Raw genomic sequence first — 24113 nt, 5'->3', positions numbered from 1 at the left:
CGGTAGTAACGTAGAGGAGAGACAGTAGACAGACAGTAGTAACGGAGAGGAGAGTCAGTAGACAGACGGTAGTAATGGAGAGGAGAGACAGTAGTAACGGAGAGGAGAGACAGTAGACAGACGGTAGTAACGGAGAGGAGAGACAGTAGACAGACAGTAGTAACGGAGAGGAGAGACAGTAGACAGACAGTAGTAACGGAGAGGAGAGTCAGTAGACAGACAGTAGTAACGGAGAGGAGAGTCAGTAGACAGAGAGTAGTAACGGAGAGGAGAGACAGTAGACAGACGGTAGTAACGGAGAGGAGAGACAGTAGACAGACAGTAGTAACGGAGAGGAGAGTCAGTAGACAGACGGTAGTAATGGAGAGGAGATACAGTAGTAACGGAGAGGAGAGACAGTAGACAGACGGTACTAACGGAGAGGAGAGAGACAGTAGACAGACGGTAGTAACGGAGAGGGGAGAGACAGTAGACAGACGGTACTAACGGAGAGGAGAGACAGTAGACAGAGAGTAGTAACGGAGAGGAGAGACAGTAGACAGACGGTAGTAACGGAGAGGAGAGAGACAGTAGACAGACAGTAGTAACGGAGAGGAGAGTCAGTAGACCGACGCTACTAACGGAGAGCAGAGACAGTAGACAGACGCTACTAACAGAGAGGAGAGAGACAGTAGACAGACGCTACTAACAGAGAGGAGAGAGACAGTAGACAGACAGTAGTAACGGAGAGGAGAGTCAGTAGACAGACTGTAGTAACGGAGAGGAGAGTCAGTAGACAGACTGTAGTAACGGAGAGGAGAGTCAGTAGACAGATGGTAGTAACGGAGAGGAGAGACAGTAGACAGACGGTAGTAACGGAGAGGAGAGAGTAGACAGACGGTAGTAACGGAGAGGAGAGAGTAGACAGACAGTACTAACAGAGACACAGTAGACAGACGGTAGTAACGGAGAGCAGAGAGTAGACAGACAGTACTAACGGAGACACAGTAGACAGACAGTAGTAAAGGAGAGACAGTAGACAGACAGTAGTAATGGAGAGGGGAGACAGAGGCTCCATGCTCCTACAGAGGAAGTGTAATGGCAGGGCGGTTAGGAGAGAGGCAAGATAAGATTATTGGGGCATGAGATGGGTACAGAGTCTGTCCTATGTCTTGGCTCGTTGGTGTCGATGCGGAGGTGTGTGTCTAGTCTAGTTTTACCTTCTCCGCTGGCTCCCCCGGCTTGCGGCCCCCCTCGCGGCCTCTGAGGCTCTTGGTGGAGATAGAGGACTCTGAGGTCTGCATGATGAGCTGAGTGGCCAGAAACTGCTGCACGTGTTCTAGAACGTCCCTCTGCATCTCCAGGGCCATGTGGAACACATCGTGGTCAGAGCTGTTGTACATCACCGCGTTCTGGAACATCAGCATGATGTCACGCTGGAACTCCGCTGTCGTACGGATCTGACCTGCCTCGATACTCTTCTTGATGGCCGACAGATCCATGGGTCTGTGTGTGGTTGTGTTAGGGAGGAGTGTGTGTGTGTTTTAGAGGAGAAGGTTAGTATGTACTTATATTGTTCATATAGATTTTATTTTCATATGTACATAACATATAATTCAGCAAACAAGCAGTTTTCTCTTATAGCACTCTCACCTGTGTACAATGCTGTGGTAACCAGGGGCGATGTCATCAGACACAGACTGGAGGAACACACTGGCATACCTGTCACAGATAACAACAACAGATCAGGCAAACCCTACAGTGCCTTAACCATGTGCTCAATAACAGCCAATATGTCTAAGAGCTGACCTGTGATTGGCTGCTGCTCTCCACACCAGCATGATGGCTTTCTTCCAGATCTTCTGAGCCTGAACGGCCTCCTGATCCTCCCCACATATCGAGCTGAGAGAGAGATCCACAGACAGGAGGGTAGGTGAATGGTAGAGGGAGAGAGACAGGCAGGATTGTGATGATAGTGCACAAAAGTCCACAAGACAGCTTACTACAGAGAAACCACCCCTCATCTTGGGGATAGGTCAAAACGCATTTTTAAGGGTCGAGTTGACTTGCTTTATTCAGGCTTGTGATGGCATGTTCAGATTAAGAGTTGCCATGGATACAAGGACCAGGGTTGGAAACTTACAACTGAGAAGAGGCGGGGCTGCTGGCTAGCGAATCAGCTGTGGTGTAGCGTTGGGAGGAGGGGCCATAGCCATCCTCACTCTCACTGGCTGCCGGTTCTACTTCTGATAGGTAGGGCCCCTCCCCCTCTCCACACTCCTCTTTCATCTCCACCTCTTCATCAGGATCCCCGTCGCTCCCTCCATCCTCATCCTTCACTTCCTACATAAAGATACACAAGGAGAGATGATAATTCAACTGCACCTGGTAAAGGTGCGTGTGTGAGTGTTACTGAAAAGAGGACAATTACCTTGGACTCTTTCCCTGATCCAGAACTGTCCTCTGAGTCTAGGCAGGGTGTGCTTGGTTCTGGCTGGGTCCACTCCTCATTCTCAGTCTTCACAGCTGTGCTCAGGCTTCCTTCCACCGTGAGAACTCCTTCCTCTGTGACCTCACTTCCTGCCAGGCTGTCGTCAGCGGCAATAGAAGGAGCAACGTCTGTCCCCACTGTTTCTAATCCCTCCTTGGCTTCCCCCCTTCCACTCTCTGTAACTGGCTCCAGGACCCCAGGGTTAGCTCCCGCTCCACCCTGAAGCCCCTGTGTGGGGTCAGACTGAACCGTGGGCCCAGGCTCTGAGGACTTCAAGTCATGGGCCTCCCAGGGGCCTGAGAGGGAGTGGCCGGCAGAAACAGCCTCCTCACAGAGAGAGAGAGCAGCCTCCACTGCTGCAGCATCTAGAGCCTCCACAGAGTCATCCACCTGAGAAATACAGACAGACAGAGAGAAAGAGATACACACAGAGAGAGGACTGTGATGAGTGCGCACAAACAAGGCCGCTTACTACAGAGATATTTAGGTCAAAAGCTGCACCCCCCCACACTATTTACCTTCTCCTCTATGATGGCGATGATGTCTCCGACTGTCTCCAGGTCCAGCTCATCCCCCATGTAGGAAACAGCTACCAGGTCCTCCTCCACTAGCCCCGCCTCCTTCACTAGCTCCAACTCCTCACCCAGCTCTGCTTTCACTACCGCCTCTCCGACTGAACACACACACAGAGACAGAGAGACAGAGAGAGAGAGAGAGAGAGAGAGAGAGAGAAAGAGGCATGTGTCACCACAAATAGTACACCGGTATCACTGGGAGTAGAAATCAGATGCATGTTCCTCTTTACATACAGTGCAAGAAAAAGTATGTGAACCCTTTGGAATAACCTGGATTTCTGCATAAATTAGTCAGAAAATTTGATCTGATCTTCATTTTAGTCACAACAATAGACAGTGTGCTTAAACTAATAACACACAAATTATTGTATTTTTCTTGTCCATATCGAATACATAATTTAAACATTCACAGTGTCGGTTGGGGAAAAGTATGTGAACCCCCAGGCTAACGACTTCTCCAAAAGCTAATTGGAGTCAGGAGTCAGCTAACTTGGAGTCCAATGAATGAGACGAGATTGGAGATGTTGGTTAAAGCTGCCCTGCCCTATAAAAAAACTCACAAAATTTGAGTTTGCTATTCACAAGAAGCATTGCCTGATGTGAACCATGCCTCAAACAAAAGAGATCTCAGAAGACCTAAGATTAAGAATTGTTGACTTGCATAAAGCAAGAAAGGGTTACAAAAGTATCTCTAAAAGTCTTGATGTTCATCAGTCCACGGTTAGACAAATTGTCTATAAATGGAGAAAGTTCAGCACTGTTGGTACTCTCCCTAGAGAGAGCACAGCGCAGAATGCTTAATGAGGTTAAGAAGAATCCTAGAGTGTCAGCTAAAGACTTACAGAAATCTTTGGAACATGCAAACATCTCTGTTGACGAGTCTACGATACGTAAAACACTAAACAAGAATGGTGTTCATGGGAGGACACCACGGAAGAAGCCACTTCTGTCCAAAAAAACTCACTGCTGCATGTCGGAAGTTCGTAAAAGAGAACCTGGATGTTCCACAGCGCTACTGGCAAAATATTTTGTGGGCAGAGGAAACTCCAGTTGAGTTGTTTGGAAGGAACACACAACATTATGTATGGAGAATAAAAAGGACCAGCACACCAACATCAAAACCTCATCCCAACTGTAAAGTATGGTGGAGGGAGCATCATGGTTTGGGACTGCTTTGCTGCCTCAAGGCCTGGACAACTTGCTATCATCGACAGAAAAATGAATTCCCAATAAATTTTTCAGGAGAATGTAAGACTATCAATACACAGAAGTTGGGTGATGCAACAGGACAACGACCCATAACACAGAAGTAAATCAACACCTGAAGAAAATATGCCTTCTGGAGTGGCCCAGTTAGAGTCCTGACCTCAATCCGATTTAAAATACTGTGGCATGACCTCGAGAGCAGTTCACACTAGAGGTCGACCGATTAATCGGAATGGCCAATTAATTAGGGCCGATTTCAAGTTTTCATAACAATCGGAAATCGGTATTTTTGGACATCGATTTAGACGATTTTTTAAAACACCTTTATTTCAACTAGGCAAGTCAGTTAAGAACACATTCTTATTTTCAATGACGGCCTAGGAACGGTGGGTTAACTGCCTCGTTCAGGGGCAAAATGACAGATTTTTACCTTGTCAGCTTGGGGATTCAATCTTGCAACCTTACAGTTAACTAGTCCAACGCTCTAACCACCTGATTACATTGCACTCCACGAGGAGACTGCCTGTTACGCTAATGCAGTAAGAAGCCAAGGTAAGTTGCTAGCTAGCATTAAATTAAAACAATCAATCATAATCACTAGTTAACTACACATGGTTGATGATATTACTAGTTTATCTAGCGTGTCCTGCGTTGCATATAATCGATGCCTTGCGTATTCGCGAAAAAGGACTGTCGTTGCTCCATTGTGTACCTAACCATAAACATCAATGCCTTTCTTAAAATCAATACACAAGTATATATTTTTAAACCTGCATATTTAGTTAATATTGCCTGCTAACATGACTCGTCGCGAACTGTGAAAACGATTTATTCCTAACAAAGACAGCCAACTTCGCCAAACGGGGGATGATTTAACAAAAGCACATTTGCGGAAAAAGCACAATCGTTGCACGACTGTACCTAACCGTAAACATCAATGCATTTCTTAAAATCAATACACAGAAGTATATATTTTTAAACCTGCATATTTAGCTAAAAGAAATCCAGGTTAGCTGGCAATATTAACCAGGGGAAATTGTGTCACTTCTCTTGCGTTCATTGCACGCAGAGTCAGTGTATATGCAACAGTTTGGGCCGCCTAATTTGCCAGAATTTTACGTATTTATGACATAACATTGAAGGTTGTGCAATGTAACAGGAATATTTAGATTTAGGGATGCCACCCGTTAGATAAAATACGGAACGGTTGTTGGGGAATAATCAGAATTGGTTGGTAACATAGGTAAGATGTTTTATATTCATCATATGTTTGTAAGTTACTTCTCATCAGAATGTTATTTTGTATAATACTGTGGCGGGGTTGCAGTATCTGTTCTATGTCAAGACTAAGTTGCTTGGGCCGGAGAGAGGGGAGAGGTCAAGCGTGTATCTCTTGGCTCCACAATGTCTGTGTGCCAGTCAGGGTGTCTCTGTGATCTTGTCAAGATAGGATGGATTTGATATATGCCTGTTGATATGGAGGATTGGTTTATGGTTCTGAGTTTGAGAAAAGAACATCGTTTAGGAGACAAAGCTGAACGGTAAATTACGCCTATGCTGTCTCACTATGTGTCTTTGCTATAAAGGATCTCAGTTGAAATGTGTGAGGGACTCTCAGAGAACTCCTTGATAGACACTGAATTGATCTGAGAGTCACAGGGTTGTGATAGAGCTCATATAATTAAAGATGGACTTTGTGATAACTAACTCTGACTTGTGTGTGGTTTGCTCTCATGATTTGGCAAATAGAGGAAAATTCCACGACACGGTTCCGTATTTCACTGAAAGAATAAACGTCTTGTTTTCGAGATGATAGTTTCCGGATTCGACCATATTAATGACCTAAGGCTCGTATTTCTGTGTGTTATTATGTTATAATTAAGTCTATGATTTGATAGAGCAGTCTGACTGAGCGGTGGTAGGCACCAGCAGGCTTGTAAGCATTCATTCATACAGCACTTTAGTGCGTTTTGCCAGCAGCTCTTCGCTGTGCTTCAAGCATTGGGCTGTTTATGACTTCAAGCCTATCAACTCCCGAGATTAGACTGGTGTAACCGTTGTGAAATGGCTAGCTAGTTAGTGGGGTGCGCGCTAATAGCGTTTCAAAGTCACTCGCTCTGAGACTTGGAGTGGTTGTTCGCCTTGCTCTGCATGGGTAAACGCTGCTTCGAGGGTGGCTGTTGTCGATGTGTTCCTGGTTCGAGCCCAGGTAGGGGCGAGGAGAGGGACGGAAGCTATACTGTCACACTGGCAATACTAAAGTGCCTATAAGAACATCCAATAGTAAAAAGGTATATAAAATACAAATTGTATAGAGAGAAATAGTCCTAATAGTCCTATAATTCCTATAACAACTACAACCTGGGAATATTGAAGACTCATGTTAAAAGGAACCACCAGCTTTCATATGTTCTCATGTTCTGAGCAAGGAACTTAAACGTTAGCTTTTTTACATGGCACATATTGCACTTTTACTTTCGTCTCCAACACTTTGTTTTTGCATTATTTAAACCAAATTGAACATGTTTCATTATTTATTTGAGGATAAATTTATTTATTTTACCTTTATTTAACCAGGCAAGTCAGTTAAGAACACATTCTTATTTTCAATGACTGCCTGTTCAGGGGCAGAACGACAGATTTGTACCTTGTCAGCTCGGGGGTTTAAACTCACATCCTTCTGGTTACTAGTCCAACACTCTAACGACTAGGCTACCCTGCCGCCCCGATTTATTGATTTATATTTTCTGTATTATATTAAGTTAAAATAAGTTTCATTCAGTATTGTTTGTAATTGTCATTATTACAAATACATTAAATAAAATAAAAACGTCAAAAAAAAAAAAAATATATATATTATTTTTTTAATCGGCCGATTAATTAGTATCGGCTTTTCTTGGTCCTCCAATAATTGGTTTTGCGTTGAAAAATCATAATCGGTCGACCTCTAGTTCACACCAGACATCCTAACAATACTGCTGAACTGAAACAGTTTTGTAAATAGGAATGGTCCAAAATTTCCCCTGACCGTTGTGCAGGTCTGATCCGCAACTACAGAAAACGTTTGGTTGAGTTTACTGCTGCCAAAGGAGGGTCAACCAGTTATTAAATCCAAGGGTTCACATACTTTTCCCACCCTCCACATTGAATGTTTACATGATGTTCAATAAAAACATTAAAACATATAATTGCTTGTGTGTTATTAGTTTAAGCAGACTGTGTTTGTCTATTGTTGTGACTTAGATGAAGATCAGATCACATTTTATGACCAATGTATGCAGAGATCCAGGTAATTCCAAAGGGTTCAACATACTTTTTCTTGCCACTGTAGATATTCCTTCCCTTTCTAGAGCGAGAGAGACAGCTGGGTTTAGAGAGAAACACTGACAGACAATGTGGGAGAGAGAGACAGCTGGGTTTAAAGAGAAACACTGACAGACAATGTGGGAGAGAGAGACAGCTGGGTTTAGAGAGAAACACTGACAGACAATGTGGGAGAGAGAGATAGCTGGGTTTAGAGAGAAACACTGACAGACAATGTGGGAGAGAGAGATAGCTGGGTTTAGAGAGAAACACTGACAGACAATGTGGGAGAGAGAGACAGCTGGGTTTAGAGAGAAACACTGACAGACAATGTGGGAGAGAGAGACAGCTGGGTTTAAAGAGAAACACTGACAGACAATGTGGGAGAGAGAGACAGCTGGGTTTAGAGAGAAACACTGACAGACAATGTGGGAGAGAGAGACAGCTGGGTTTAGAGAGAAACACTGACAGACTGACAGTGTGGGAGGAAGAGAGAAACACTGACAGGCAGACAGTGTAGGAGAGAGAGAGAAACAATGACAGACAGTTTGGGAGAGAGGGGAGTAGAAACAGATGAGAGACAGTTTTAAACTGTGTTGGGTAATGGGGGGGGGGGGGTAATGTTTCCTGTTGGACACAACAAAGTACATCTAATAAAAGGACCAAGTCACACACTTTGCTTCTAAAAAAAACATTTAAAGCACAGAAGCACACACCAGCACATATAGCACTCAACTAAAATACCAATAAACCCAAACACGTAACAGCCAGCCAGCTAGCGTGTCGGGTTATATCACGGTTGCCATAGTTACCGGAGCTGGCGACCTCAAAGCCTGCTGGGATATCAAGGGTTGTAGTGGGAACTCCTCCATTAGCCAGTCCTGCAGCAGCAACATCCCCCTCCACCACCTGACCCAGAGAGATTACATCAACAACACACAATATCCCTGATTCAACTGTTTTTACTGAGCGGCTTGGTACAGATGTAGGATCTGAATTTGACCTTTATGGTCACAGAAATTGAATTCTGTAGCAACAGGTATTGAATGTCTAGTCCATAATATTGCGTGATCTGTGGTTAGCCTATTAGCTGGCCAAAAGTAGGCTACATGAAAAGTGCAATATTGTTGAAGGGGAAATTCGCAGTTGAAACAATAAAGTTTGTTTCGATAAAAAGCTGATGGATGAGGCTGGAGAAATGTAACCACTTTAAAATGCATAGACAGAGCTATGGATGCAAGGATTGACCATCCATTACGTCAAAAATCATAGTTTTAACCATATTTTGAGACTATGCCGTTTACATTTGTTTACATTTGTTTTATTTACAAATATTGGAGTTAAACAAGATTATATTTGTAGTTCTGATGGGGTATGACAGTTGAACTAAGCTCATGAGGCATTTAGAAGTTACATTCTTCAAGAATGAATGGGTACATATCATTCATTTATAAGTCAAAAAATGTATGTAGCGACTGCTGATTGCCGCTTTAATATAACCATGTGTTAGTGTGGGTTTTCAGTGAATTTATGTAAATCACGGAGCTCATCTGCATTTCCTGCGGTGCAGCAAAATTCTCAGCAACAAGAGAGTGATCAAATTGAAACAGGAATTTCCAACACCAGTAGCTTGTGAAGTCAAACTTAATCTGGACTCTCTCCCTAAAACAGATCCACCCAATATAATCCAATATAACACAAAATAATCCAATAATTTCATCCCTTATTACTGCAAATCATCAATTTAAAAAAAATCCCTCTGTATTTCTCACCAGTCTGGGGCTAGCAGAAATTAGGCTTCCTTTCTTCAGCAGCTCTGAGAGGAGAGGGGAGGGAGGCGGTGTGGACTTCTGACTAAGGAGCCTCTTCTGTGGGGAGTCATCTACCAGAGACCCAAGGCTTCCCTCCTTAGGCAGCACCATTGGAGCATCCGACGATGGTAGAAACACAGCCACCCCCTGGGCCTAAGTGGACAGAATGGGGGAGAAAAAAACCCATCCTCCTCTATTTAATAGACCACAGCACTTCCACTGTATTCCTTCCAATACTGATAGAATTTTTCTTAGACCGTATTTGACCCATTTCGTGCATGCTGATGGAAGTGCAAGGCAGTGCTTGAATACAGAATACGCAAGTCACTTGTCATTTGCTACCAATACACACATCAACAACTGTTGAAGACAAAAAGCTAAACAAAGCAGGCATATGATGACCAGTACTTGGGTCCTTCCCTTACCACAATAGTGCCAGAGGTCTCCTCTGCCTGGGGCATGGCTGTGTCTGTTGGGGGTGTGGGGGTATCTGTCTGTGCCTCCATGCTCGTGGGACTGGCACCCAGAGGGGAGCGTACAGTGACACTGGGCACCCGCTTGGGTGTGTTCTTAACCGCTTGGCGAGCTGAGATCAGAGAGTAAGGGTTGTTATCACTAGTAGTTCCTGAGCTTAATCATTGGTCCAATCAGTGGTGCCCAAACATTTGGATGATTATTATTACTATTAGGCCAAAGCTTACCCTGATAGGCTGTATCTGTGGCCTTCCTCTTAAGATCTGCCTCATCCTCATCCTGCTTCTTTTTCCTTCCAAACAAAACCATTTTAAAACACAATCTTCACTGCTAAATCTGGTACAGAATGTACACTCTGAATCACAATGTAGTGTATACAACAAATAAACACAAAGACACTGGTGGACAGACAGACATGCAGACACAAATCGAGAGACAGACAGGTGGACAGACAGACCGGTTTCTTACTGTGATACTTCTGTCCACAGATCCTCCAGCCGGGAGTCCAGATGTCCGGTCTGGATCAGATCCACCTCCTTCTTCAGCTTCCTGTCAGAGCAGGAAGTAGAGGTCACATTGTCATCTACAATGGCTTTGAACAGAAACATTGGCTATGCATTGAGCGCGATGGGTTTAATGTGTGAGAGCGGGAGAGTGCATGAGTGTGTGTAATGTGAGAGAGATAACAAGAGAGAGAGAGACAGAAAGACAGAGTGAGAGGTTGAATGGGTGTGTGAGCAAGAGTGCCCATATGTCTTGACCTGTATTTGTCCTGTGTGTCTCTCAGTAGTTTCTTCAGCTCCTCTATCCTCTCGGCAGTAAGTCTTCGAACGATTACATCCTCGATGGTCTCCACCACCTCACCCTTTTCCCCACGCTTACGCCTGAAACAGCAATGTACATTAGACACATGATTACACTATGTGGGAACTGCTCTGATGACAGCTGGAGAGCTGCCTACGCAACAGAATACTCCAATAAAGTGCATGTGTGTGTTTGTGTACTCACTTTGGAGCCTCTGTGGTCTCCAGCAGCTCAGAGTACTGAGAGGCACAGTGCTGTGGGGGTCAGACACAGACAGCAAGTTATATACATTATATATACACACAAATGTATGTGGACACCACTCCAAATTAGTGGATTCGGCTATTTCAGCCACACCAGTTGCTGACAGGTGTATAAAATTGAGTACACGGCCATGCAACCTCCATAGACAAACATTGGCAGTAGAATGGCCTTCCTGAAGAGCTCAGTGACTTTCAAAGTGGCACTGTCATTGGATGCCACCTTTCCAACAAGTCAGTTTGTCAAATTTCTGCCCCACTAGAGCTGCCACGAACAACTGTAAGTGCTGTTATTATGAATTGGAAACGTCTAGGAGCAACAACAGCTCAGCCGCAAAGTGGTAGGCCACACAAGCTCACAGAATGGGATTGCCGAGTGCTGACGCACGTAGTGTGCAAAAATAGTCTGTCCTCGGTTGCAAAACTCACTACTGAGTTCCAAACTGCCACTGGAAACAACGGCAGCACAATAACTGTTGGTCGGGAGCTTAATGAAATGGGTTTCCATGGCCGAGCAGGCGCACACAAGCCTAAGATCACCATGTGCAATGCCAAGCGTCGGCTGGGAGTGGTTTAAAGCTCGGCACCATTAGACTTTGGAGCAGTGGAAAAGTGTTCTCTGGAGTGATTAGTCATGCTTCACCATCTGGCAGTCCGACGGATGAATCTAGGTTTCGTGGATACCAGGAGAACGCTACCTGCCGAATGCATAGTGACAACTGTAAAGTTTGGTGGAGGAGGAATAATGGTCTGGGGCTGTTTTTCATGGTTCGGGCTAGGCCCCTTAGTTTCAGTGAAGGGAAATCTTAACGCTACAGAATAAAATGACATTAGACGATTCTGTTTTAGCATGAAAATTCCCTTGTGCACAAAGCGAGGTCCATACAGAAATGGTTTCTCGAGATCGGTGTGGAAGAACATGACTGGCCTGCACAGAGCCCTGACCTCAACCCCATCAAACACCTTTAGGATGAATTGGAACGCCGACTTCGAGACAGGCCTAATCGCCCAACATCAGCACCCGACCACACTAATGCTCATGGCTGAATGGAAGAACGTCCCCACAGCAATGTTCTAACGTCTAGTGGAAAGCCTTCCCAGAAGAGTGGAGGTTGTTATAGCAGCAAATGGGGGACCAACTCCATATTAATGCATATGATTTTAGAATGAGACGTTCGACTAGCAGGTGTCCACATGCTTTTGGTCATGTGCTCATATATAGTAGCTGACCTTTTAACCTTGTTCATCATGACAGAGATTAATTGTTGTGTCACAGCGTGTCTGTCTCATACCTTCTGAGAAAACCAGTCTGGAGGGCGGCCTTGCTCTGAGAAAGGCTTGATGGCTCTGCTGACAGACACCCTGAAAGGCAGGAGGACAATCAAGTAGTGTACACAAATGACCATGTAGAAAAGTTTACAATGCACACTAGAGAAAGAAAAACATGTAGATGACAGATGGGAAAAAGTTGGTAGTGTGTGTTTGTTTACCAGTTTTGGTCTCCGCTTCTCATAACAGAGGAGGCTAGGCATAGTTTCTCCCTCAATGACCACGGTTCCGTCGGGCCAACGGACAGCATCTTGTGTTCTACATAAAGACAGAGATAAGGAAATGATGAAGATTGGAAGAGGTAGGTTAGCAATAGCCCATACATAGATGCTAACTACCTTTAGCTCCTATAGACGATAGTATCTTCTGGCCGGGGGAGTTTTGTTAAAACCTATATATTTGTTACCTTTATTCAACTAGGCAAGTCAGTTAAGAACAAATTATTTACAATGACCGGACGACGCGGGGCCAATTTTGCGCCACCCTATGGGACTCCCAATCACGTCCAGATGTGATGCAGCCTGGTTCCAAACCAGGTACTGCAGTGGCGCCTCTTGCACTGAGATGCAGTGTCTTAGACCACTGTGCCACTCGGGAGGGATAAATCAACCCCAAAACCACTAATTCCTACGATTAATAGTGTTAAATAACACTAATATGTGATAACTATTTTTGTGAACAAATGTTTCATGTTGTCATTACAACAAGGTTGGAAGAAATGTGAAAATCTTCTTGGGAAATCTGTTGCAGCTCAAGTCTACTACAAAACCCACAATACAATGCTGTCTCTCTGGGCTGGCTAGCTAGTTAGGTAGCTAGAAAACATAGCTACACACAACAATACCAGCACGTGAAGTAGCTAGCTAGCAATCGGCTAAACAAACTGTGATATGAATGTAAGAGTCTCCCTCACATGAGTTCAACTGGCAATTCGTATCTGCCCAGGGCACGTTTCTTTCACACAGAGATACCGTTGAGGAGATGGGAAACGATTTGAATCGTATTAACGGCCATTGTGTACGTTGACAGTGCATCGTCAATTGGCCAAGCTTTGCATTCTGGGACAAGGAGAGCTCTCCTTCAAGTAGTGAATGGGAATCAATCGGGCACCTGCTCAAAAACGGAACCTTGGCATGAATTTCGCAAACAAGAAGTACAACATTGCACATTTTTTCCACGATGTGGAAACAGGATGCATGTTTTGGAATATTTTTATTCTGTAAAGGCTTCCTCCTTTTCACTCTGTCATTTAGGTTAGTATTGTGGATTATTTTATTTATCCGTTATTTTACCAGGTAAGTTGACTGAAAACACGTTCTCATTTACAGCAACAACCTGGGGAATAGTTACAGGGGAGAGTTTCGCAAACAAGAAGTACAACATTGCAAATATTCTCCAAGATGTGTGATAATTAACGTGTTCTCTATGGTATCGTATAGCTTTGGAATCGTAACATTATGTACTTTTGTTGTTGGTCCATCCTCAGTTTTATCCTATCACAGCCATTAAACTCTCTAAAGTCACCATTGGTCTCATGGTGAAATCCCTGAGCGGTTTCCTTCCTCTCCTGCAACTAAGTTAGGAAGGACACATGCATCTTTGTATTGATGCACCAACCAAAGTGTAATTAAGGATGAGGTAGTCATTCAAAAATCATGTTATAACATTATTATTTCACACAGAGTAAGTCCATGTGACTTGTTAAGCAAATTATTACTCCTGAACTTTAGGCTGGCCATAACAAAGGGGTCGAATACTTGTTGACAGAAGACATTTCAGCTTTTCATTTTTTATTAATTTGTAAACATTTTTTAAAACATAATTCCACTTTGACAATATTGGATATTATTTGTAAACCGGCGACCCAAAATCTATATTTAACTATCAAACAGGCAAAGCGTCAATACAGGACTAAGATTGAATCGTACTACACTGGCTGTGACGCTCGTTGGATGTGGCAGGGCTGGCAAACTATTACAAACTACAGAGGGAAGCACAGCCACGAGCTGCCCAGTGACACGAACCTACCAGGCAAGCAAAATTATTTCTATGCTCGCTTCTTGGCAAGTAACACTGAAACATGCATTAGAGCATCAGCTGTTCCGGACGACTGTGTGATCAACCTCTCCGTAGCCGATGTGAGTAAGACCTTTAAACAGGTCAACATTCACAAGGCTGCAGGGCCAGGCGGATTACCCGGACGTGTACTCCGAGCATGCGCTGACCAACTGGCAAGTGTCTTCACTGACATTTTCAATCTCTCCCTGTCTGAGGCTGTAATACCAACATTTTTCAAGCAGACCACCATAGTCCCCGTGCCCAAGAACACTAAGGTAACCTGCCTTAATCACTACCGACCCGTAGCACTCACGTCTGTAGCCATGAAGTGCTTTGAAAGGCTGGTCATGGCTCACATCAACAACATTATCCCAGAAACTCTAGACCCACTCCAATTTGCATAGCGCCCCAACAGATCCACAGATGATGCAATCTCTATTGCACTCAACACTGCCCTTTCCCAACTGGACAAAAGGAACACCTATGTGAGAATGCTATTCATTGACTACAGCTAAGCGTTCAACACCATAGTGCCCTCAAAGTTCATCACTACGCTAAAGACCCTGGGACTAAATACCTCCCTCTGCAACTGGATCCTGGACTTCCTGACGGCAGCCCCCAGGTGGTAATGGTAGGGAACAACACATCCGCCACGCTGATCCTCAGCATGGGGGCCCCTCGGGTGCATGCTCAGTCCCCTCCTGTACTCCCTGTTCGCTCATGACTGCATGGCCAGGCACAACTCCAACACCATCATCAAGTTTGCGAAGACTACAGTGGTTGGCCTGACCACCGACAACGATGAGACAGCTCATAGGGCGGTGGTCAGAGACCTGGCCATGTGGTGCCAGGACAACAACCTCTCCCGCAATGTGATCAAGACAAAGGAGATGATTATGGACTACAGGAAAAGGAGGACCGAGCATTCCCCAATTCTCATCGACGGGCTGTAGCAGAACAGTTTGAGAGCTTCAAGTTCTAGGGTGTCCATATCACCAACAAACTATCATGGTTCAAACACACTAAGACAGTCGTGAAGAGGACACTGCAAAGCCTATACCCCCTCAAGCCTGAAAAGATAAGACAGTCATGAAGAGGACACTGCAAAGCCTATAATCTTAGTCTTCGTCACTGGAGAGGTTTTAAAAATATTTTTATTTGACTTTTTTTTAACTAGGCAAGTCAATTAAGAACAAACTATTATTTTCAATGACGGCCTATATATACACAGGAATTGCTTACCATGACAACATTGAATGTTCCTGAGTGGCCTGGTTACAGTTGTGACTTAAATCTGCTTGAAAATCTATGGCAAGACTTGAAAATGGCTGTGATCAGTGATTAACAACTAATTTGACAGAGCTAGAAGAGTTTTTAAAAGAATAATGTGCAAATATTGTACAATCCAGTTTCTGCAACGCTCTTAGAGACTTACCCAGAAAGCTTCACAGCTGTAATCGCTGGGAAAAGGTGATTGTAACATGAATTGACTCAGGGCGTTGAATATTTATGTAATCAAGATATAAACTCAGCAAAAAAATAAACATCCTCTCACTGTCAACTGCGTTTATTTTCTGCAAACTTAACATGTGTAAATATTTGTATGAACATAACAAAATTCAACAACTGAGACATAAACTGAACAAGTTCCACAAACATGTGACTAACAGAAATGGAATAGTGTGTCCCTGAACAAAGGGGGGTCAAAATATCCTTCCTGTTTGGCCCTGTCCGGGGGAGTCATCGGATGGGGCCACAGTGTCTCCTGACCCCTCTCGTCTCAGCCTCCAGTATTTATGCTGCAGTAGTTTATGTGTCGTGGGGCTAGGGTCAGTTTGTTATATCTGGAGTACTTCTCCTGTCCTATCCGGTGTCCTGTGTGAATTTAAGTATGCTCTCTCTAATTATCTCTCTCTCTCGGAGGAGGACCTGAGCCCTAGGACAATGCCTCAGGACTACCTGACATGATGACTCCTTGCTGTCCCCAGTCCACCCGGCCGTGCTGCTGCTCCAGTTTCTACTGTTCTACCTGTGATTATTATTATTTGACCATGCTGGTAATTTATGAACATTTGAACATCTTGGCCATGTTCTGTTATAATCTCCACCCGGCACAGCCAGAAGAGGACTGGCCACCCCACATATGCTCTCTTTAATTCTCTCTCTCGGAGGACCTGAGCCCTAGGACCATGCCCCAAGAGGACTGGCCACCCCACATAGCCTGGTTCCTCTCTAGGTTTCTTCCTACGTTTTTGGCCTTTCTAGGGAGTTTTTCCTAGCCACCGTGCTTCTACACCTGCATTGCTTGCTGTTTGGGGTTTTAGGCTGGGTTTCTGTACAGCACTTTGAGATATCAGCTGATGTATGAAGGGCTATATAAATCAATATAATTTTAATTTTATTTGAACAGTCAGTACTGCAGTGCATCTCCTCCTCATGGACTGCACCAGATTTGCCAGTTCTTGCTGTGAGATGTTACCCCACTCTTCCACCAAGGCACCTGCAAGTTCCCGGACATTTCTGGGGGAATGGCCCTAGCCCTCACCCTCTGATCCAACAGGTCCCAGATGATGCTGTGACACACCGCCCCAGACCATGATGGACCCTCCACCTCCAAATCGATCCCACTCCAGAGTACAGACCTTGGTGTGACACTCATTCCTTCAACTATAAACGCGACTCCGACCATCACCCCTGGTGAGACACCGCGACTCGTCAGTGAAGAGCACTTTTTGCCAGTCCTGTCTGGTCCAGCGACGGTGGGTTTGTGCCCATAGGCGACGTTGTTGCCGGTGATGTCTGGTGAGGACCTGCCTTGCAACAGGCCTACAAGCCCTCAGTCCAGCCTCTCTCAACCTATTGCGGACAGTCTGAGCACTGATGGAGGGATTGTGCATTCCTGGTGTAACTCGGGCAGTTGTTGTTGCCATCCTGTACCTGTTCCGCAGGTGTGATGTTCAGATTTACCGATCCTGTGCAGGTGTTGTTTTTTCATAACTGTGACCATAATTGCCTACCGCCTGTAAGCTGTTAGTGTCTTCACGACCGTTCCACAGGTGCATGTTCATTAATTGTTTATGGTTCATTGAACAAGCATGGGAAACCGTGTTTAAACCCTTTATAATGAAGATCTGTGAAGTTTTTGGGGGATTTTTACGAATTATCTTTGAAAGACAGGGTCCTGAAAAAGGGACGTTTCTTTTTTTGCTGAGTTTATTAGTGCTTTATTTTTCATAAATATTTAACAAAATGTTAGAATTTTTCTTCCACTTTGACAGAGTATTTTGTGCAGATCATTGACAAAAAATGGCAAATGAAATCCATTTAAATCCCACCTTGTAACAAAATAAAATGGGGGAAAAAAATCCATGGGTGTGAATACTTTCTGAAGGCATTGTAAGCTTCCACCAAATTGACAGGAGTTTCATGATTTTTTATTTCGGGGGGTGGGTTATCCCTTTAAGAGCCCAGATGCTTGCTCTAAACCTTAACACAGGGGCGGCAGCTAGCCTAGTGGTTAGAGCGTTGGACTAGTTACAGAAAGGTTACAAGATCGAATCTCCGAGCTGACATGGTAAAAATCTGTCGTTCTGCCCCAGAACAAGGATGTTAACCCACTGTTCCTAGGCTGTCATTGAAAATAAGAATTTGTTCTTAACTGACTTGCCTAGATAAATAAATAAAATAAACACGCATCGCTTGCGGTACGGTTTTGGAAACATAAGGAACGTATCTTTCATATCAGCTTTTTTTTTCTAAAACCAAAAGGTTAAATTACAACACACCTTTATAGTGTTTGGTTTCACACACTGCCATATGTCCCTGTTAAAGCGCTAGTTTACAGAAAACAGACGGAGGACAGTCGACTGCCTGTGCTAATTACCTATTTGCGTCTACAAACACATGTGTGTAAACGGAAGACGGACGCCACAAACGTGTTGTCACTGACAAATACTGTCGACTGCAACTGTGCTAAAACAGTAAGTGTGTATTTGTGAAATTATTTCGATGTGATATGAAAGGAGAGGGATTCATGTTTCTAGAACTGTACTGCAATTGAGAATCGATTCGTCCAATGACTCATTACCGAGAGTCATGATCAAGAGCTACGCCTAACCCTAAGTCCAGGTTGGACGTTTAGATGGAGTACTTGGCTGCCAGAGCCAATTCACCTCTAAATAGAACATGAAAGGTCCTTGAACTACAAGGAGTAACATTATGCTCCTTTAGTCTATTATTAGGCTAACTTAGATTTGACCAGGTATGCAAATTGCTGAGGGCCCAAAAAGGTTACACTTTTTTTTGCATTGAAACATGCAAAAAAATCCCTGCTAGGGGGAAATGAAGGTTTTAACTAATTAAACAACAAAGAATATGATCTACATGATCATTCATTCTGTGTGTAAAATAAAAAGTGTGAACCTAACTCAGAGCTAAAAATGTAAAGGAAGCAATCCAATATTATTTGTTGCCTAGACTTTACTGCAAATGACACTCAAGTCTTGAAAAAAAACAATACACTAATATTGCAGTTAGCCATGACAGCCTTCATAATAGAACGCTTGTGACCACACACATAAATATTGCACTTGGGGAAAAAAACTTCTTAAAGTAGAAATAGAATGAAACAAACTGGCATTCTATATTTGCTCTATTATAGTGGCCACTATAGACACAAATCAAATGCACAAGGCTACACGTGTGCAAAAATAACATTCACTGAGTAAAACTAAGTATAATCCCCCCCTCACACACACACACACACACACACACACGTTACTGTCAAGTTCAACACAACAAAAGCAATATCTTTGGGCTACACTGCATTCAGCATAAGCCAGGCCCAGCTCCAACTACACTTGATCCCTGAATCCACTTGTTTAACAACCAACGACTAATTTTCACCTATTTCTCTCACTCTGAAAATTAAATCACATACTGTAACGGGAAAACATTAGTTAACAGATAGTGGGTCATTCGTTTGCTAGCTAACGTTTCACACAGATTGCCAGGGTCCAGTAAGCAACTAACGCGTTATAACTTGAGGAACGGCAAGGAGTCGTATACCGGTTAACACTATAGCGAAATGGTTAGGTTACTAATGTTAGTTAATCTGATGTTGTAAAGTTAGCTAGCTAACGTTAGCTGTCCGACTTTTAGCAAGCACATTTTCACACCATAAACTAAATGATTTGATCAGATAAATTGGATAATGTTGCTCAACATTTTTATGGCTAGCTAATGGAGAATTCGATCCAGCTAGCGAGATACAACGCTAATAGTTGTTCCACCACACTTTCTCCCTCACCTCAAACTTTCCAAAATGCCAGTAGTTTTTCAGTTACAGCTCATGAAGTACGCTTCATCACCTTCTCCGTGGTCAAGCTTAACGTTACCGCTTCGTTATCGTTCAGGGGACGAGCTGCTGTAACTGGCAAGCTGCCTTGACAGAGCGAGCGCGGATGCTGTCTCTTCTCTCTCCAACCGCGTGCTGCGCTGCATTCTGTTGTTATGTGAACGATTGGCTGAGCCTTGGATACAGCCAGTATTGCTACAAACGCGCATCACTCGTGCACTTACCGCCAGTAGTGATCCAACCCCCCCAAAAAACTTTTCTCATCGGATCTACACGAATTACGTAAGTCACCTATTTTGGATTCAAAACGGTGAATTTCGCCGAAATGTGACTAGTTTGCATCCCTGGATTTGACAGGTCGCTGCGCAGGGGTGATGGGGGAACCAACCGTAGCCTAGGTTTGAGCTCTGTCCTAACTAGTTAGCTAAACAGCAAGCTACAATCTTGTTAATGCAAAGAAAGCTACAATCTTGTTAATGCAAAGAAAGGTCCAATCTAGCGAACTAGAAAAGCATAACATCACCACTTAGCTAGCTAGGTAATCTAACCCAATATTTGTTTTTGTTGTTTACCATATTCGGTTATGAATTTAGCTAGCTAGCTTGCCCGGCGCTAACAAAACCCAGGAAGGCTAACTAGACAAATATAATGTATAAAGCCAGCTAGCTACAAACATATTGTAGATTACATTTTAAATGTATGTGTACGTTGTAGCTGCATTTGCAAGCAAGCAAACAATAACAAATGATACTCACTCCCGACTCCACTCGCCATTTTTTTCTTTGTCGACAGGGCCTCGCCACTAAACTTCCGCCGGAATCATTTCAATGTAATACAGGCGCTGACGATGACATACCAAGAAATCACATACCCTCTCCTTAATACAGGGGGATTAGCTCAAATGGTAGAGCGCTCGCTTAGCATGCGAGAGGTAGCGGGATCGATGCCCGCATCCTCCATTCTTTGAATTGCATGCCATTAGAAATGGATGTTGCTGCAGTTCTATTTTTGAAACTTTTGCAGTGTTTGAAAAAGTACTCAATTGTCAAACTTGAGTAAAAGTAAAGATACCCTAATAGAAAATGACTCAAGTAAAATACTACTTGAGTAAAAGTAAAGATACCCTAATAGAAAATGACTCAAGTAAAATACTACTTGAGTAAATGTCTAAAAGTATTTGGTTTGAAATATACTTAACTATTAAAAGTACATGGAATTGCTAAAATGTACTTAAGTATCAAAAGTCAAAGTATACACTACTTTACACCACTGGACTTTTGTGACCTTTTTCGCCCATCATGTCCAAATTATCCTAAAGTACAGTATGTAAAATGTTTTTAGGTATGATGTAGTTTGTTGATTAAGACGACATGGAAGCATGTCAAATGTATGATTAAAAAAAACAGCCGTTGTGTCGGGTTATGAGTAAAGTAGGACATTTATCATAGGAGTAACGGGAGTATCCTACGGATGTGTCCTACTCCGGGGCATGGTCACGTTAAGCCCTGCCTCACCGTGTGTATCTATAATGTGACTGCTGAAAGGATATTTGGTTTATCCATACAGCTGCGATCTAGCTAGTTTTTTTGTGTGCTAAATTTGATCTCTCATCAAAATGACGACAAGCGAAATACGGTGGCTGATAAGGAAAACACAACAACAATGTTATGGTGGCTCATTAGGAAGATGAAACACATTTTAAAATTCATGACACTGAAACAAAAGGGGTAAACAGCAAGTATGCCTACACATGTTTTTATATTCCGATATGACATCGATATCAAATTTAAAAAAGTATGAAACTGATATCAATATGGACTTTCCATATTGGTAGCCAACATTACTCATGAATCATGATCAGATCAGCTCACCTATAGGAATAATCACAGCAATGAGCTCCCGAGTGGCACAGTGGTCTAAGGCACTGCATTTCAGTGCAAGAGGCATCACTGCGGTCCTTGGTTTGAATCCAAGCTGTGTCACATCTGGCTGTGATTGGGAGTCCCATAGGGTGGTGCACAATTGGCCCAGCAAATGAATTACTTAAAAATCATACAATGTGATTTTCTGGATTTTTGTTTTAGATTCCGTCTCTCACAGTTGAAGTGTACCTATGATAAAAAATTACAGACCTCTACATGCATTGTAAGTAGGAAATCGGCAGTGTATCAAATACTTGTTCTCCTCACTGTATAACGTGATTTGATGTAATTTTATCTGTGGCCAATGACATTGAGCCTTCTTGGAAGGGCACTTCTAATGTAAATCTATGGCAGGACCTAAAGGGCTTGAATTTTTTATGTCTACCTTTACTAAGGACGGGTGATTTAGTTTCTCCATGAGTGACAGAACATTAAGCCAATCACGGTGCAATGCTCCGATTTTCTGCTGACTTGTCCCACCACCACAGAAAGCACTGAGCTAGGCTTAAACACCTGCATTTTGGAGCTGCCTTACTCAAGAAAACAAAAAAGAGACCATGTTTGTCTTTTTTAACTCAATGATATATATATATATATATTTTTTTTTTACATTGTTAGCAAACAGATATGTGACTTGTTTTAATGCCAAAATACATGCAAAACAGGCAAGCCTCCCCACCCAAAAATATGTTATTTATTTATTTATTGCTAAAAATGTGGGGCCATTGCCCTTATCCAACCCTAACCGTTTTTAAACTTCAATGGGGTGACTTCAGAGTTGAACGACCCAAGGATTCTGTTTAGACTTTTCTGTCACATTTTTACCTATAGGTACTGTACATGGTTTCCTGCTGATCTTGCTCTGCTGAAGTGCAATAGCAGACTCTGGTGGTTAGATGCTATCATGGCATTCTGATATAATATGACTTGGTGCCATCAGTATTTATTTATTTATTTATTTATTTTACCTTTATTTAACCAGGTAGGCAAGTTGAGAACAAGTTCTCATTTACAATTGCGACCTGGCCAAGATAAAGCAAAGCAGTTCGACAGATAAAACGACACAGAGTTACACATGGAGTAAAAACAAACATACAGTCAATAATGCAGTATAAACAAGTCTATATACAATGTGAGCAAATGAGGTGAGAAGGGAGGTAAAGGCAAAAAAAGGCCATGATGGCAAAGTAAATACAATATAGCAAGTAAAATACTGGAATGGTAGTTTTGCAATGGAAGAATGTGCAAAGTAGAAATAAAAAAATAATGGGGTGCAAAGGAGCAAAATAAATAAATAAATAAAAATTAAATACAGTTGGGAAAGAGGTAGTTGTTTGGGCTAAATTATAGGTGGGCTATGTACAGGTGCAGTAATCTGTGAGCTGCTCTGACAGTTGGTGCTTAAAGCTAGTGAGGGAGATAAGTGTTTCCAGTTTCAGAGATTTTTGTAGTTCTTTCCAGTCCTTGGCAGCAGAGAACTGGAAGGAGAGGCGGCCAAAGAAAGAATTGGTCTTGGGGGTGACTAGAGAGATATACCTGCTGGAGCGTGTGCTACAGGTGGGAGATGCTATGGTGACCAGCGAGCTGAGATAAGGGGGGACTTTACCTAGCAGGGTCTTGTAGATGACATGGAGCCAGTGGGTTTGGCGACGAGTATGAAGCGAGGGCCAGCCAACGAGAGCGTACAGGTCGCAATGGTGGGTAGTATATGGGGCTTTGGTGATAAAACGGATTGCACTGTGATAGACTGCATCCAATTTGTTGAGTAGGGTATTGGAGGCTATTTTGTAAATGACATCGCCAAAGTCGAGGATTGGTAGGATGGTCAGTTTTACAAGGGTATGTTTGGCAGCATGAGTGAAGGATGCTTTGTTGCGAAATAGGAAGCCAATTCTAGATTTAACTTTGGATTGGAGATGTTTGATATGGGTCTGGAAGGAGAGTTTACAGTCTAACCAGACACCTAAGTATTTGTAGTTGTCCACGTATTCTAAGTCAGAGCCGTCCAGAGTAGTGATGTTGGACAGGCGGGTAGGTGCAGGTAGCGATCGGTTGAAGAGCATGCATTTAGTTTTACTTGTATTTAAGAGCAATTGGAGGCCACGGAAGGAGAGTTGTATGGCATTGAAGCTTGCCTGGAGGGTTGTTAACACAGTGTCCAAAGAAGGGCCGGAAGTATACAGAATGGTGTCGTCTGCGTAGAGGTGGATCAGGGACTCACCAGCAGCAAGAGCGACCTCATTGATGTATACAGAGAAGAGAGTCGGTCCAAGAATTGAAACCTGTGGCACCCCCATAGAGACTGCCAGAGGTCCGGACAGCAGACCCTCCGACTTGACACACTGAACTCTATCAGAGAAGTAGTTGGTGAACCAGGCGAGGCAATCATTTGAGAAACCAAGGCTGTCGAGTCTGCCGATGAGGATATGGTGATTGACAGAGTCGAAAGCCTTGGCCAGATCAATGAATACGGCTGCACAGTAATGTTTCTTATCGATGGCGGTTAAGATATCGTTTAGGACCTTGAGCGTGGCTGAGGTGCACC

General features: G+C 43.4%; 1 protein-coding gene and 1 non-coding gene across 3 annotated transcripts in view; one reads left to right on the top strand and one right to left on the bottom strand.

Annotated features, from left to right (window-relative positions):
* LOC109864991 (bromodomain-containing protein 8) overlaps positions 1-20529 on the bottom strand; it is a 45861-nt gene extending 25332 nt beyond the window's left edge. The window contains exons 1-16 of one of the 2 annotated variants that reach the window (XM_020453099.2): positions 20402-20529; positions 12394-12490; positions 12196-12265; positions 10848-10897; positions 10601-10723; positions 10308-10388; positions 10067-10131; positions 9791-9951; positions 9327-9518; positions 8367-8463; positions 2989-3143; positions 2411-2860; positions 2123-2322; positions 1789-1881; positions 1633-1701; positions 1200-1485 (exon numbers count right to left, since the gene is read on the bottom strand). In XM_020453099.2, coding sequence (XP_020308688.1) covers positions 1200-1485; positions 1633-1701; positions 1789-1881; positions 2123-2322; positions 2411-2860; positions 2989-3143; positions 8367-8463; positions 9327-9518; positions 9791-9951; positions 10067-10131; positions 10308-10388; positions 10601-10723; positions 10848-10897; positions 12196-12265; positions 12394-12490; positions 20402-20420 — 2208 coding nt within the window. In that variant the 5' untranslated portion in view covers positions 20421-20529. Of the gene's footprint in view, positions 1-1199; positions 1486-1632; positions 1702-1788; positions 1882-2122; positions 2323-2410; positions 2861-2988; positions 3144-8366; positions 8464-9326; positions 9519-9790; positions 9952-10066; positions 10132-10307; positions 10389-10600; positions 10724-10847; positions 10898-12195; positions 12266-12393; positions 12491-19598; positions 19788-20401 lie in introns of those variants that run through there. The other variant, XM_031797598.1, reaches the window with a different exon arrangement.
* A 3-nt stretch (positions 20530-20532) lies between these two features.
* On the top strand, positions 20533-20605 carry trnaa-agc (transfer RNA alanine (anticodon AGC)). Its single transcript has one exon. It is a non-coding gene; the product is annotated as a tRNA-Ala (tRNA).
* The last annotated feature ends 3508 nt before the right edge of the window (positions 20606-24113 follow it).

This window comes from Oncorhynchus kisutch, linkage group LG19, assembly GCF_002021735.2.
Source record: "Oncorhynchus kisutch isolate 150728-3 linkage group LG19, Okis_V2, whole genome shotgun sequence".
NCBI classification, from domain to species: Eukaryota; Metazoa; Chordata; class Actinopteri; order Salmoniformes; family Salmonidae; genus Oncorhynchus; species Oncorhynchus kisutch.
The sequence above is the reverse complement of the archived record's forward strand: the minus strand, read 5'-3'. Positions and strand labels throughout refer to the sequence as shown.